Source organism: Zootoca vivipara, chromosome 2 (assembly GCF_963506605.1).
Source record: "Zootoca vivipara chromosome 2, rZooViv1.1, whole genome shotgun sequence".
Lineage (NCBI taxonomy): Eukaryota > Metazoa > Chordata > Lepidosauria > Squamata > Lacertidae > Zootoca > Zootoca vivipara.
In genome coordinates this window covers 39,969,062-39,986,016 of record NC_083277.1, presented here as the reverse complement: position 1 = coordinate 39,986,016, position 16,955 = coordinate 39,969,062, and the positions used below count along the sequence as shown (strand labels likewise).

The window sequence follows — 16,955 nt, the reverse complement described above, 5'->3', positions numbered from 1 at the left end:
TGTTTACCTGCCAATTTTTGAGCACTTGCCAGCATTAGGTTTTAATGATACTCTCTGCATCATTAAATAATTAACACTAAATTAAGAACTTGTCACACTAATTGTAAGCCCTGTGTGGGCAAATCAAGTAGTGTGCCTTTGCATGCATGCATTCCAAGTTTGGGGACTTAACGTTGGTGCTTTTTCCAACTGTTGCTTTGGTTGAAGCCTTGAAGGCCATGCAGCCTTCGTAGGTGCTCCTCCAGACAATTGTTGATGACTTCCTGGTGCTTTCTAGATGTTGTTGGGCTCCAGCTCCCATCAGCCTTGACCAGTGTAGCCAATAGTAATGGGAGTTGGAGCTGAACAGCACCAGAAGGGCGCCACGTTGGCTACCCTTGTGATAAGGTCAGCTTCAGTGAAGTGGAATGATGGGCACAGCATGCACAAAGAAATAGAATATGTAACCTTTTTCTCCTGGAAAATGTTAAACTGTATGGGTCATTAGTCTGGAACAGGTGGAGAACTTTTTGCTTGGCACTCGGATTTCTTCTACTCCAAGGGTTCCAGAAGAGCACCATTTGAGTTAAGACTAGAGCCATTGGATGTCCTACTGAAATAATTTATCAGCTTGCATTTTGCTTTCACTATCTCTGTAGCACTGTTAGTGTGGAAAAGTCATAATGATGTTCTTATCTCCTCAGAATGATAATACTATTCCAAATGAGTTTAGCCTTAATTTTACGGTGGCAAGTCAGTACTCCATGTACTATTAGATCTTCCTGGCTTATCTTTTATCAACCTGGCATGATGCTATGTTCCAGAATCAAGCCCAAATGTAGTGCCTTTCTTTCTTAACACAGCTTGGGAAGCAAACCCATCATGCTAAGTAGCCGTGCTACCAATGTCAGTATTGCTTCACTTTTGAAAGCCTGATCTCAGAGACTCCTAATAGAAGTTTTGCTGCTGCACAAGAAGATGGAAGGTAGCTTCTGTGTGCTTTCAGAGCTCCTGCACCACCTCTGCAATCTCCTTGCTTTCCAGTTTTAAGTGGTACATTCTCAGTTAGAATTTGTGCATTCAGGCACAGAAGGGCCATTCTGAAATGAAATGATCAAATGGCCAAACCAGTTAGTTGATGATTCATTATCTCATCTTTTGGGCACTGATATATCTTGTGTCCACTTCATTTGGCAGATCTGAAGGGTTTGTGCTCTGAAACCAATTAGCAAAAGAGGGTTGTTGTTTGTCAGGGATGGAGTTGGGGTGGGAGACTGCCTGCTTCTGTGTCTCTCTGTGCGTGTGTTTAAGGGGAGACGGTTCAAGAAAGAGCCAGATTTCCCTGCCAGCTCTGGCTCCCAAGTGCCTTGTTTAGCCGCGACCTCCCCACACAGTGTGTCAAGCAGTGTCAACTTTTTCCCAGAGTTGCTGCTCCCCAAACATGTGGCCCTTGTCAGTTTTGCTGCAGTGGAGGGGAAATCTAACATACCACGGCAGCCTTTAACACTAATTTAACAATACCAAACAAACAGCCACGGCTCACCAAGTATCCCAGAGGAGCCCAATTTAGGAAAGAATGACTTGGGTTGCCTGCTGCAGCAGCTGCCTTAATGAGTTCTGATCCAGGACTTTAGCAGATGATTGGATTGAATTTAGGCGAGCAGCAAACCCCCAAAGCTCAAATCGGTTTGACTGTTGTATAATTCTGAGGCATAGCATGTGATTGCCCTAGGCCTGCTTGTAAGTTAACTCATGGAGCAGACTGCAAGTCAGGGAGCGGAGAAGGGAGCCAGGGTTTGTGGGCTTTGGATACCTAATCCAAGTTGGCTTTGGGCATGCTACAACCTCTTTGTGCTTTGGCTGCTGGTAATTCTCCAGCGTAGCCTCCTTTTGCTGCTTTGTTAATGAGACTTGGATGGTGTTTGTGAGGCAAGAGTCGGAGAATTGAAAATAAAGTGTTATGTTTTAATGACTCATGTTGATGCCTTGGTCAGGTATGTTGAAGGAGATGTTCTTTACGTTTGCACTGCCCCCTGGGGCTGGAGTAAATAGCTCTCTGTTGGTTTGCTACTTGCCCTCTACCAGGTCTGTCTGCTCCAAATGATGGCTCCTATTTTAGAATGAAAGGGCCCCGTTCTGGAGGCGAGGAGTGTCTGAGGACCTGTGAATCTGAGAGTGCAGGCCTCACACAAATTTTGCCTGTCTTTAAGGGTGGCTACTGGAGGAGGGTAGTGTTGCAGAGGCTGAGATCTCCCCAGCTAGAAAAGAGATGCATCATACATGATCAGCCTTTTGCCATCTAATTATTGTAGCACACTCTGCATGCTGCTACCCTCCTTGACAAATATTCAGAAGAGGTGCCTGATACACAGTGAGATAGCATGGGGACTGGAGGACTGCTAAGTATTTTCACTCAAGTCTGTGGCCCTATTGTTAGACATGGTAAGTGTGTCTGCCTGAAGCAGCATAGTTTGGGGTAACATTAAAAGGCAGCCATTCCTGCCCCACCCCCAGCTATTTTATTAATATATTTTACCACCATCGGTAGTGGTGGTAGAGTTGCCATTTGGATTATCGGCCTCAGGCATAATTTTTTGGGGGGGTTGTTTCTCATTACATTTATGTTTCAAGATCTCCATTGGTGCCTTACTAGTTATCCAGCAACAATAGAAGATACTGGCTTAGAACTAAGAAGTTTGGCCCACACATGCCTTAGAAATCTCTTTCCCATCTTATGACACATCTTTGCTGTTAAAATCAACACAGTCTGTGCCTTCCTAACAATGCAATCTGGGCAAGAGCGTGTAGTGAGGTAACTTTGTGGCTGCCTCATAATTATAGAAATCCCTGCTCCTGGAGGTTTGCCAGAGCCTGCACATTATCTGTAGATAATATAAGGCTTTTCTGTTGGAAGCAGCAATGGGAGGCCTGTAGTGGCTTTGTCTTGATGATATTTTGATGCCTTCGGTCTATTTTTAAACATGAGATCCTTTCTGAACATTTGGAAGCTGGCAGGATGCAGATTTAAACAAATAATGGGGATGTGTTCTCAGGCATGGTTGCTACTTCCCACCAGCTTAGAAAGTTGGGGGTTTGAGGGCATCCTGAGCAAATTTGCAGATGACACCAAATTGGGAGGGGTGGCTAATACCCCAGAGGACAGGGTATTAACAGATTAGACAACTGGGCCAAAGCAAACAAGATGAATTTTAACAAGGAGAAATGTAAGGTACTACACTTGGGCAAAAAAAATGAAAGGCACAAATACAGGATGGGTGACACCTGGCTTGAGAGCAGTACATGTGAAAAGGATCTAGGAGTCTTGATAGACCACAAACTTGACATGAGTCAACAGTGTGATGCAGCAGCTTAAAAAGCCAATGCAATTCTGGGCTGCATCAATAGGAGTATAGCATCTAGATCAAGGGAAGTAATAGTACCACGGTATTCTGCTCTGGTCAGACCTCACCTGGAGTACTGTGTACAGTTCTGAGTACCACAGTTCAAGAAGGATACTGACAAGCTGGAATGTGTCCAGAAGAGGGCAACGAAAATGGTCAAAGGCCTGGAAACGATGCCTTATGAGGAACGGCTTAGGGAGCTGAGTATGTTTAGCCTGGAGAAGAAAAGGTTAAGGGGTTATATGATAGCCATGTTCAAATATATAAAAGGATGTCATATAGAGGAGGGAGAAAGGTTGTTTTCTCCTGCTCCAGAGAAGCGGACACGGAGCAATGGATTCAAACTACAAGAAAGAAGATTCCACCTCAACATTAGGAAGAACTTCCTGACAGTAAGAGCTGTTCGGCAGTGGAATTTGCTGCCAAGGAGTGTGGTGGAGTCTCCTTCTTTGGAGATCTTTAAGCAGAGGCTTGATGGCCATCTGTCAGGAATGCTTTGATGGTGTTTCCTGCTTGGCAGGGGGTTGGACTGGATGGCCCTTGTGATCTCTTCCAACTCTATGATTCTATGATTCTATTCTATGACATTGGGTTGCAACTATTAAGATTGCTGCAATCTAATTGGTGAATAGGAATGACATGTGTAATTTGGAAGTGTATTTTTTTTTAATTTTTTTATAAAAAACCCTGTTTGGGGTGTGGTTATTTGTATTTCAAGAATGCTTTGATGGTGTTTCCTGCTTGGCAGGGGGTTGGACTGGATAGCCCTTGTGGTCTCTTCCAACTCCATGATTCTATGATTCTAAGTTTAGGCTGTACGCAGAGCCAGCAGTTGACTGGCCAGGTAAGCAATCTGCAGTTGGTTTTGCTAGGCCTATTTCAGTGCATCAACAATGACAATGCTGAAGCTTCATTCTCCTGGAGCCCACTTCCCTTGGCTTGGGGTTGCCAGTGACCCAGCACAGAGCTTTCCCCACCTGCATGCCCATTAATCTTATCTTAGTCTTATCACTTGCAGGTGTGTGCTGAGCACCAGGGGGCCAGCAAAATGTGGTGTAAAATTGCCCATAATTGCCTTGTTAGTGGCAATGGTGGGCCCGTGCTACACTGCTCATCTGTCATCACACAGTGTTTGTCAAGCCACACCTGTCTGCTTTATTGGGAATCATCTTAACAAATGAGGCATATCATGCTCACTGGGGCTCCCCTCCCTCCCCAGCTGGTGCTGTCAGAAACTTCACGTGCTGGGATACACCAGAGTTGGTAGAGGAAGAGAGGATCCACTTTACATGGGTTAATTGGTGCCTCCCTTGGTGGGGAGGGCTCTGGAGAGATTACTTTCCCTCTGCTAACTCTCAGCATGAAAGAAAAAATAGCCTCTCTGCAAGTGTCCACTGCCCTTGCCAAGGATATGCAGAATGCAAAAAAAGAAGAAAAAAAGTGGGTCCGTTGTTGAGACCATGAGCAAGCCATCCTATTGGAGAAAACTTTTACTGTTTCCATTTTCATGTCACCATAAGTACAGAGTAGTATTGTAATCAGTACTACTGTGAGGCAGAGGGAATCAACAGCTTACAGACATTAGCCATTGTGATACCTTGGAGCCACTTGCTTGAATATTAGCAGAATCAACAGTCCAGCCATTCCAAACGTGTGGTGTAGGTGTCCTGAAGCTTATTCACAGGGGGATAGATGTGTGGGTGTTATTTTCTTTTTGCTGTGCTTCAGCACAATGAAACTCCTGGTGCTTTTCAGAAATGTAAAATGTATTTTCGCCGTGTGCATGGCCCAGATGCCTTTTCTCCAGTTGCTGTGGTTGGAAGGGAATGACTGGGACTTGGTCCTTCGGGGCAAAGCTGAAATATTGCACTGATTGTCCTTAATACTACCAAAGTTCTAACCACCATGCAGGTGGTGAATAGTTGGTGTAAAACAATACCTGGTTTGTGTGGCAGTACTGTGGGGAGCAGAGAAGAGAGTGTTGTGTCAACAGGTTGAGGTGGGAAAGGTGGATTATCACTGCTTGGAAGACAGCAACCTATTCAAAACACCTGTCTGGGTTTTAAGCATTTGCTATCTTCATTTTAGTTTACCTGATTATATGTTTATTTTGTAACCTGCATGGAGCTGTAGATATTTAAATAAGCCCTAGATATATAAATGTTGGGTGGGCTGCTGAGTTGTTACGGCATGCAGGCAAACTGTTGGCAATGGCCTAATGAATCCAATAACAGTCTGGTTTGTTTCTTCCTAGCTGACACCTGAAACAGGCCCCCGGCAGGGCGGTACTCGCTTAACCATCACTGGAGAGAACCTGGGCTTGAAGTTTGAGGATGTACGCTTGGGTGTGTGGGTTGGCAAAGTGACGTGCATGCCCATCGAGAGCGAATACATCAGCGCTGAGCAGTGAGTAACCTCCAAAAGAGGGGTGGCAATGAAGGGATGGGCTGTGGGAATATCTCAGTAGTATATTGGTCCTCTGGTTTGCTGGACCAAGATAAAAGCCAGAGCTTTGCTAAATAAAAACTATTGCTAAAGATGCTGCTTAGGGTTGATGAGGTCATATCTGTTTCCTATCCAGTCTGGTTTCAGGCTTAGTTTCGGGACCAAAACAGCATTGGTGGATTATCTGTGCCAGAAACTAGTTGGGGAGTTTATCCCTGTTGGTTCTGCAGCATTTGATATCATGGAGAATTCCTGGAATGCTTGGCTGGGAACATCATTTTATGGTGGAAGAAGTTCAGAAGGTAGTCTTGGGGGATGTGTTGCTCAGCCTCTTGGTTGTTGGGTTGTGGCTCTTTTTCATCCCCTCCTTTTTTTCAACATCTAAATGAAGCTGTCAGGGTACTGCCTCATCTATACATTGATGATACCTAGCTCTATCTCTCCTTTTCAACTAATGTGATGAAGTGATGGAAATTTTGAACCTGGATGCAGTGAAGGACTTGATGGGGACTAAGAAGGACTCAGTCCACATAAGACAGAGGTGCAATTGGTCAGTACAGAAGCTAATTCAGGACTGAGAGTCCAGCCAGTCTGGGATGGGGTTGCATTAGCTCTGAAGAATCAGATTCACTGTTTGGGAGAGTGTTCTTAGATGGAGCATTACTCCTGGAAGTTCAGGTGGCTACTGTGACCAGGTGGTCTAAATGTCATTGCCAGCACATCGTGGGATGTGAAGGATCAGTGTGGTCCAGTCAATAAGAGTTGAACTGGGACTGGGTTCAGCTCTCTGCTTACTTATGAAGCTCACTGGGTAATCATAGGAGTAACTATCTCTTGTCCTAACCTCCCCACATGGGGAAGGTATGATAATAAATAGGATGACAAGTGAATGAACACCTCCTCTTGAGTTGTTTGGAGAAAAAAGATGGATGGAAGAGTGACTAGAAAGAACTAATGAATCTTGCTAGATAGCTTCTCTATTTGGTTGCACAAAATACTGGCAAAATGTCAGTATTTTGCAGCATTTTGTGAGTGATTAATCTGACTTCATTAGTAAGAAATCTTTAGTGAATGGCACCACATGACTGACTGGAAGAGTCCCAGGCTTTGTTGAAGCTACAATTTTGGAAGATTTTGGAAGACTTTCTATCCATAGTGGTGGTGGGTTCTTCTGCATAGTTAGCATTAGCTAAAAGTCCCGCTCTGGGTATTCTGAATGTATTTTCTGGCTTCTTAGCAAAGTCCTCAATGTGTGTTGGGAGATCTGCACTATCTAAAGCTGATCGATTCTGGCTACCCAGCTGGAAGCAATAACTTCCTTTTCTCTCTGTATATCCTTCTTTGTTCTACTGTCTTAACAACTCAGGCTATTCCAATTTAAAAACATGTATAAATTTACAGAGCAAGTTCAAAAAGCAAGAGGATTTAATAAGAGAAATCAATTTATGAACATGTGGGTGCCTTTCCTTTCATATGCAGATAGCAGTGATTTCAAATACGTGCGCTGGAAATGTGTAGTATTTTTTGTGCATTGCTTAATTTATGGACGGTGCATTAACACAACTGCAATAGGAGTAAGGGAGGAGGGAAAACGGGTTCTTTTCTGTTTCGCTTTGTATTTTGTTAAATTTTAATTGATTTCCTGCTGAGTTGAGTGTTACAGCACTCGTAATATTTTATATATTTTGCAGTTTTGATATGCCTATTGTTCAAAAGTCAATTTGATATGTGCTGAGAAATCACTTCCTGAAATTGTGAAATGGCATTCAATTAAAAGCCCAGGAAAATGTGACAACAAGTGCTTGTCCTTACTATAAATTATAGCAAAAATAACTGGCTTATTGGCCTGAGCAGGTGGCCTGAGAACTGCAGGCCAGCTCTGCTGAGACATTGCGTACATGTTACACAGTCACTTACTGTGCCTTCCCTAGGATCGTCTGTGAGATTGGAGAAGCCAGCCCAAGCAAAATCCAAGAGGCCCCTGTGGAAGTTTGTGTCAGGGACTGCTCCCCCAGCTACAAGGCTATATCCCCCAAAAGCTTCACCTTTGTGGTAAGGATATATTCTTCTCTATCACCTTTCCTTACTTTGAAACCCACTTCCCTCCGATAATTAGTTTTATTAATCTAAATTTTGCAAGGACACCTATACGCTTGACTATCTGACCCACTTTTTATTATCAAGAGGTGTCCAGTTGAATGAAAGAATGTATTGTGGCCCTGTGGTGCACAAAATGGCTGAGGTCAGAGGAATTTTCCCAGCATTTCCCTTGCAGCATTCACTTTTATTGTTCCTGGGCACCAAGGACACCTTCTGAACTCTGTGAACTTGCTGTGTTTCCATTTGGCAGACTCCTACTTTCTCACAAGTGTCACCAGCTCGGGGTCCTGTCTCTGGGGGCACCTGGATCAGCATAAAAGGAAAGCACCTTGATGCAGGAAGTGACATCACAGTAACCATTGGAGGGCAACAGTGCGCCTTTCCAAGGTGAGCCTCTCATGGGCTTGGGTGGAAACCGTTGTGGAGTAGAGTGCTCCAAACGCACTGAGCAATGTGAACGAAGGGGATGCAAGGATGTGTGTGTGTGTGAGAGAGATTAAGTATTCTAAAACAAGGTATCACTCTTAAGGAGCCAAGCAAAAACTCCCATGTAATTCTTTTCAAGGCTCATATATATATAAATGTTTTGGGGTTAAAAAGACCGAAGATGGTTGAATTTCTTTTCCCTCTAAAAAGCACAAATCCCTGAGCCATGAAGTGGATAATTTTTAGATTAGGGATGATAATGGAGCGGCTCTTTAAATATTTTTGTGCAGTAATTACTGGTTATCAGCTCTAATCGCTGCTGTTTGCAGCAGCCGCACGATGGGGAACGCTCCGGAGTTGCGCTGGCTCTGCCGGCTGCCTTTGCTTTATTTTTCTTTTTGTGTTAACTGATAATTTTAGCATCACTTCCCCGAGTCAGGGAGAAATAGGGTAACACATGTAGAGGGTGGCACTTCATTCCTTTATTCCTTTGTGTCAGATGTGAACAGTTGGACTGATCCATGGCCTGGGAGCAAGGTTGGATTCTTTCAGAGCAGGCCCCATTGGGTTCTCTTCCACATTTTATTCGTATATGAGCTCAGGGCTATGCCAACATGGGATTTGCATTGATGCAATCAATAGCTCAGCTGTCCTTGGGCACTCCTCAGCTCCTGCTAGAATTTACAGGAAATGCTGTGTCTTAACCTTTAGGTAGACTTAATTTAACCTTTTGTAGATTAGCAGTCTCCCCTTCAGCTGAGCAGTTTTGGGAATCGGACACAGTTTGTGGCCCATGGTGCTTGTGGTGAAAAGGCATTGGTGCACTACACATATCTGTTTAATGGGGCAAATTTTTGCTGCCATGTAGTGTTGGTAGAGAGATCAAAAAGCTTGACACGGATTCCCAGGCAAGTTTGTTGCTGAGATTGTGGCATGGCATGGCAGCAAGAAGAATATTTGTTGGCCCTTCCTATAGCTAAAGATGTTGAATTATTTTCTTTCTCTGTGTCTTACAGGAGAAATGCTGTTGAAATCCGGTGCAGGACACCACCTGGCCAAAGCTCAGGAGAGTCTCCCATCCTCATCCATATAAACCGGGCTATACTTAGCAGCCCTGAGGTGGCATATTTCTATACTGATGACCCCACCATTCAGAAGATAGACCCCGAATGGAGCATCAACAGGTAGCACTGAAGAGAATGGATTTGAAGGATAAAAATAAAGAAAATAATGTGCATATTAGGAATATCCATGGTTGTCCATCCATTTATTAGCAGCTTTGCTGTACTTTGGAAAGCATTGCGTTTTGCTAAGTCACTCTGCCAGAAATCAGGATGATTTCCTTCAGAACCCCACTTCCTGGAACCCACTGCAAGAGGTGTGGTGTGACGTGCATAGCACCCTATAGAGAATAATACGCTGTTCTCATGTTGATTCTCAGTGTCTAGCAATAACAATAATAATACTTTTATTATTTATACCTCGCCTGTCTGGCTGGGTTTCCCCAGCCACTCTGGGCAGCTAGCAGTCTCTAACAGAGGTTAATGCCAACATTAAGCCAGTTAAACCACATCCCTGCAAATGACACTTTGCCTGTACTCAGTTGACAACAGTTGGGGGGGGGGTGCTTCTTTGCCTTGCAGTGCTTCTCTTGAGCCACACATAAGAACTGTGTCTGCTGGCGAGTTTTGTAAAGCTCCTGAAGCAGCAGACCTTTGATTCTGATGCTGACTTTCTACCATAGTAGAAATACAAAATGTAACAACCTTAAGAGCTATAGCAGCAATTACCTGCTGTTTGCAGTGTATACGTCAGTGATCTAAGGCCCAGGATCAAAGGAGTCAAAGCCCAGGAAATTTTCCTCTGGAACTGGGTGCCATGTGGAAGTCCGAAATGAAAACTGGAAGGAGCATGACTCGACTCTTTCAGAAGGGTATTTGCTATCAGCTAATGCCACTGATGTGTGTTTGAAAATGTGTATTATGGTTATTTTAAAAAGGTTCTAGTTGTATAGGGAAGAAAGTACGGTCTGGTTAGGCAAGTGCAGGAGATGTGTTTGGTATGACATAAAGTAGTAGACCAGTGCTGCCTGACACCACTTGCTAATTGTATATTTTTCCTCTGTTTTGGTGATTTTGATTAAAATCTATGTGTTGCTCTACATTAGGCACCCCCAAACTCGGGCCCTCCAGATGTTTTGGACTACAATTCCCATCATCCCTGACCACTGGCCCTCTTAGCTAGGGATCATGGGAATTGTAGGCCAAACATCTGGAGGGCCGCAGTTTGGGGGTGCCTGCTCTACATGGTAAATGATGACATCTGTGTGCAAAGCAAAGTTAGATGTGATGTAAGAAGATCTGTGATGTCAGGAGGGTCTCCTTATTTTCAAAGTTAAAGGAACTATGATAGTGATGGATTATATGATAGTGATGGATTAGATTGATGTCATGATACTTGGAAGTAGGGGTAACATTGCAGCATTTCACCTTCTGAGTGACTTGTTTTCTCCTAGGGAGGAAAATAAACTTTTTTTGGTGGGGAGGGGTGTCAATTTGAAAAAAATAAATGTGAAGAAAGGGTCAGCCTCCACCTCCAGGCAAGTGCCGTGCTTCTATTTCAAGGGTCTCTGTAGCTGCTTATTTATATTTTCCTCAAAACAGTTGTAAGATCTTATTATGGATCTCCCAATATCCTGTCCCTTTGAAATGGTCCTCAGAAATATTAGCCTTAAAAACAGCCTTCATTGTCATCTTCGTAGAATTGGAAGGGACCCAAAAAAAGCACAGCTGATAGACTGAAAACAGCTGCTGTTGTACGATGCATCTCTTGTAGTCCTTGCTGTTCTGAACACGAATGCAGAAGTGGTAGTCTGGGATAGAAGATGCTGGTAGTCCTGGTATTCTTTTAGACTGGTTTAAGGTCTAAGTGTGCAGTAGGGCTTCTTGGTTGGGTGCACCATGGAGAGGAGTGGAACCCAGAAAGCTTTCTCATTTTCACCAGTTGCTCTGTAAAATTAATCTTGTAGTTTGGTTTTCCCCAGCCTGAACATAAGGTAAGAGAGACCATGCAGCTTTTCAAATAACAGAGTAGAAGTGACACCCTTGTTCGGTTCATGCTGCTTGTACCCACCCCACTGCTGTTTTTGTCTAACCCCGACTTTTGCTTGCTTTCTAGTGGTGGTACCCTGTTGACTGTGACAGGTACCAATCTGGCCACTATCAAAGAACCCAGGATCCGAGCCAAGTATGGCTCTGCTGAGAGTGAGAATGTAAGTAAATCTTTGACTTAAGGGAGTCATTTTTAAAAGGAATTAGAAGTCACATGGCAGCCATGATTGCCCACACTAATTCTTTTGTCCAGATGTGATGTTAGACTCCAAGTCCCATCAGATCCAACCAGCATAGCCAATGGCCAGAGATGATGGGAATTTTGGTCTAGCCGCATCTGGTGGCCACATGTTCCCCATCCCTGGCTTAAGTGGAGAATGCCAAAGTGCCTTCAGTCTGAACCTCCTACCTAAGCCAGCACTTCCTGCCATGTATTATTATGCTGCTACCTCAATGAAGGGCTGCGGGTGGTGCTGTGGGTTAAACCACAGAGCCTAGGGCTCGCTGATCAGACGGTCGGCGGTTTGAATCCCCGTGACGGGGTGAGCTCCCATTGCTTGGTCCCAGTTCCTGCCAACCTAGCAGTTCGAAAGCACGTCAAAATGCAAGTAGATAAATAGGAACCACTACAGCGGGAAGGTAAACTGCGTTTCCATGTGCTGCTCTGGTTCGCCAGAAGCAGCTTTGTCATGCTGGCCACATGACCTGGAAGCTGTACACCAGCTCCCTCGCCTCGGCCAATAACGCGAGATGAGCGCCGCAACCCCAGAGTCGGTCATGACTGGACCTAATGGTCAGGGGTCCCTTTACCTTTACCTCAATGAAGGGGAAAGCTACAGACAACCTTCTGGGAATTAATTACACTTGAACTTGTGTGTGTGTGTGTGTGTGTGTGTGTGTGTGTGTTGAGTCAGATGAAACCAATGAAAGGCAGTGGATTAAATCTAGTGGCTTCTTCCCTTCTAGAACTGCACAGTCTACAACGACACCACCATGGTGTGCTATGCTCCCTCTATTGACAACCCAGTCCGGAGTCCTCCAGAGCTTGGTGATCGCCCAGATGAAATTGGTTTTGTCATGGATAATGTCCAGGCCTTGCTGATCATCAACAAAACCAGCTTTGTCTATTACCCAGACCCTGTATTTGAGTCTCTCCCCTCTGGAATGCTGGAGCTCAAGCCAAGCTCTCCACTCATCCTCAAGGTAATGCTACCCTCTGCCCCATTATTGCAGCTATGCATAAGCTATCCCGCCTAGCATAACTAGGGTCCTTACTTCTGCCCCTTTCTTGGCATAATTGGATGATTTCCCTCCCCCACCCACTCACACCTTTCTGCTGACTCCTAGCCTTCATTGCCAGCTCACAGCATGGAAGAGAACTCAGATGGAGTAGAAGGAACTAGTTTTCTACTCACAAATGTGGTCTTCACAACCTATCTTCGTTTGGTATTAAATGAGCTGCACTGAAAAAAGCACACAATCTATACATTTGTTTGGAAGGAGAGACTTGACAGTCCCTACAGCAGAAGCACTGCAAAATTCTGGTAGTTTGTTCCAATATTACAGAGAGAAGAAAACTCTATTATCGGAAGAGGCATAAAGCCATAGAATGAGAAACAGGAGATCCTAGTTATAATTCTTCTCTCTTATAATACAAGTTGACTCCAGCCTTGCTGGTCTGCTCCCTTCAACTTAAAATTGTCTTGAGCACACTTGTCACATATTCTTGGATCCGTTGAGTGGTATTTCTTTTCATTAAGCTAAGAAAATCTTACACTAATGGTGTGCTACAGTAGGCTTCACACCATGTTCCTGCAAGACTGTAGAAAGGAGAAAAATGGATTGTGTTACAGTGGAAAAGGCAGGGAAAGTGATGTGAATGTTAGCAAATATTCTCTCTCCTATTGAGCATTTTGTCGCCCATTGGTCATTTCTGTTCAACTAAGGATAGTTTGAGGCTGCTTTTGGACCACTTTTTAAGCTGCATAAAGTGGATTGAGATGTTGCTCCTTTTGCCCCCTGATCTAGAGAACAGAACTGAATGAAAAGATGTCTCCTTGTGGGTTAGAAGGCTGAGAGACTACCGGTAAACCCAGTGTTATTTTTGTTTCTTTTTTAAGGGCCGCAACCTGCTTCCTCCAGCACCTGGAAATTCCCGGCTAAACTACACGGTGCTAATTGGCGACACTCCCTGTGCTCTTACGGTTTCTGAGACCCAGCTTCTCTGCGAGTCACCCAATCTCACAGGACAGCACAAAGTGACGGTAAAGCGTTTCTCCTCTGTCTTACTTTGACAGCCTTGTACTATGCACCGGGTGCTCATTATTTTTCCTCCTGGAAGATCCTGTGCAGTCTGGGTTGCAAAGAATGTGGAACACATCCCACTTTTTAATCTTTTCACTCTCTCCCACCTATTCCCAAATCCAGATTCTGCTGTTGGGAAATCTCTTCTCTGTCAGCAGCCGCTCAATACACTTCTAGCTTCCATACACCAAACCAACCTTGTAAATGCACCCACAAAGGTTGCTAGCTTGAACATAAAGTTTACTAGCCTGCTGGGGGCTGGCAGAGGAAAACCAGTCCCTCCTGCAGCAGCTTCCCTGGCAGCCCATTTGGTTTTTCTTCTGGGCACGAAAGAGGGATGGAACACTCTGTCCTTCCTCTGCCGGAATTGAACACTTACCTGCCTGCAATTCCTTATCTCTTTGCACATGGCTTGTGCATAAATACAAGGTCACACCAGACTTCGATATTATTCATGCTATTAATGCAATTTTATGTGATTAATTTGCACGTTTGTAATTTCTGTGTTTGAGGCAGCATCAGAGTAGGAAATTTTGGCAGACCAAAGAAAAGAAATCCAGATTTCTTGTATTTTGGGATTTGGAGTGGATGATGATTTTTTGAATCTTAGTGTTTGGTGTTCAGCAGGAGGGGCTTCAAAGATCTAGAAGGCTTTTAGCAAAAAAAAAAAATGGGGGGGGGAGAAACTATTCCAATTCATTTAAAAACTTTTCTGGGGCCCTTTGTGCCCCATTTCTGATTCCTTCATGAGTTCATCTGTAACAAAGCTCTTAATGCTGCTCTTGGGTGTCAGGTGAGCCAATTGCACAGGGTTCAGAGGGATGTACAAATTCTAGTGGTTTCTGTTGCATTATAGAGCTTGTGTCTGGATGGTATCGTTGCGACTGGAGTGCATGGATCAGTGCTCTCTTTCTCTGCTCTCCTGTGGTCCCTTTTCATGAATAGACTTCACTGAGCCCTCTTTTCCACCATTTCACAAAGTGTTCATCATCATGAGCTAGCAAACATACCAGCTTTTCTTTAGCGCATACTGCTGTTACTTCCACTAAACACTTAGCACCATTGCTAGTGAACAAGGAGCAAGGGCATGTTTTGCCTGTGTGCCACTGTTCTTGAGAATTCCATTTTTACCCTTCAGCTGGGGCTCTGTCTTTCTTTCGGTGGAGGTAAAATAAGCCCATGAATGTGTATTTTGGATTGTTCTGAATACCACCATTTGGTAGCCAAGCCCAAAGTCCTGTTGGGATGCATTGTGGCTTGCCTGCTGATGAAACTCAGTGTGTGATGATCGATAATATTGTCATTTATCCATTTTAGATCCCTAAGTAATAGCAATTGCCAGGACATTGTCCTGTCTGCCTCTGTTTAGTTCCATCCTTATTTCAGACATTTTGGTACAGTAGATTGCAATGTTTAGCTAGTGATATTGTGAGGTTTAGCTGCTGATAACAATTGCAGTGTTTAGCTGGTGAGTTATCATGATGTTGAAATTCAGATATCGCCTAGCCCTTACACACATTGTGATTTGCAATACATTGCCAGCTCAAATATTATTAAACTATTATCACGATGTGAATTTCAAACCAGTGTTGGAAAATATATTGATATATCGCCCAGTTCCATAACACTCCCTCTCTGGTGCCCCGTCCTCATATTTTGGATGCCTCCAACTTAACTGTCATGATTACTTGCTTATTTATTTCCATTGACTTTAGAAGGGGAGAGATTTAAGGGGGGAGAACACTCGAGGAATTCAATTTCTGTGACTTCTGGTGTGAACTGACCTCCTGAACTCATGTGCCGACTGGGGCGTAAAATGTCTTCTGGATTTCACACATGTCTGAATTTTGCGATGTAGTTCTTGATTCAAGAAATGGACTGATGTGTGGTTAAAAATATGTATGTTGGGGTAAAACGCATTTATAAATGCATACATTGAGATAGAATATATGTTTAAATATGTGCTTCGATATAAAAGGCACATTTGAATTTTCATTTCTTAAAAAACAGATTAAAGCAGAAGCAGGGCAAAACGGACTCATGAATGGGTTAAGCAGGCTTAGTTGCACGTTAGACTGCAGCACAGCAATTCTGACTCACTCGGGGGCTCAGTGTGGCCTTGGGTGTTTGAAAGGGACCCAAAATGTTTCTTCCTCCAGGCACCTCATCCATCAAGGAAATGCACTTTGCATCCCATCTGTTATTACAACGCTTTGTGAATGAGACATCAAACTTGCTGCCTGCTCAGCAACATACCAGCCTGTTCCTTCATCCCATCAAATCCCTTTGCAATGCTTTGAAGAGGCAATGTGAGACTTAACCTTGCACTGCTTGGCCATTGTCCTTCTCCACTTAGGCATTTGCTTCCCTCTGATGGCTGCAGTCAGTGCTACCTAAAAGGTGCTTTGGGTGTGGGTAGTTAGGCAGGAGTAACCATTACCATGAGTGTACTGAGTGGCAGAGAGCCCCCCTCCTGCCCTGTTGCTTGTTCAACAATGAGTGAACTACCCATTGTGGCAATTGTCTCCTTATTAATATTAAAATTTCTGCAGCTCAGAAGTTGGCAGCTATTCGCTTACCTCATGATTACAAGGTGGTAGCATTCTCAGCGCAAGTAGCTTGCTATTAAACCATTTTCAGGGGTAGCAGGCAATGGGCAAAACATTCCCCTTCCTGCCCATTGCTGCAAGACCTCATCTATGCTGGATTCTCTGTATATGCTGGCAGAGAACCACATCTAAGAATCTCTTCTCATTTGACATTTTATACTTGCGTTCTGATACCTGAATATGAGACGCATACTGTTTGCCTTGGTTCTGAATGGTGCATGTTTTAAAATTAATTTATTGGAAAGCAGTTTAAATTGGCATTTGCTGTAACACTGTTAAGAGCTTGCACAGGCCATGTGCCCTCTGAGCCCCTGTGTAGGAATTGGATCTTGCAGCTTGAGGGAACTGCTTCCTTGGCAGCTTTTCTCGGTGTGGTCCATGGGCACCTTTGGGGGGATGGGAGGGATATAAATTCAGACAATAAGGACAGCTTTCCTCCCCTGACATTTTTCTTCCTGTTATGCCCAACAGCCAACAGTGCCTTGGGATCTTTGCCATTCCCTTAATAATTACTATGTCAATAACCCACTGCTCAGTTCTTTCACCCTCATCGCACTCCCAAAAAGGAGGAATCCCAAAAT

At 44.1% G+C, this 16,955-nt stretch overlaps 1 protein-coding gene across 4 annotated transcripts in view; it reads left to right on the top strand.

Moving 5' to 3' along the window:
- PLXNA1 (plexin A1) overlaps window positions 1-16,955 on the top strand; it is a 303,760-nt gene that overhangs the window by 230,697 nt on the left and 56,108 nt on the right. For all 4 annotated transcript variants that reach the window (XM_035106479.2, XM_035106478.2, XM_035106473.2 and 1 more), the window contains exons 13-19: window positions 5,635-5,786; window positions 7,757-7,877; window positions 8,176-8,312; window positions 9,368-9,535; window positions 11,529-11,622; window positions 12,428-12,664; window positions 13,582-13,725. In XM_035106479.2, the coding sequence (XP_034962370.2) occupies window positions 5,635-5,786; window positions 7,757-7,877; window positions 8,176-8,312; window positions 9,368-9,535; window positions 11,529-11,622; window positions 12,428-12,664; window positions 13,582-13,725 (1,053 nt within the window). The remainder of the gene's footprint in view (window positions 1-5,634; window positions 5,787-7,756; window positions 7,878-8,175; window positions 8,313-9,367; window positions 9,536-11,528; window positions 11,623-12,427; window positions 12,665-13,581; window positions 13,726-16,955) is intronic.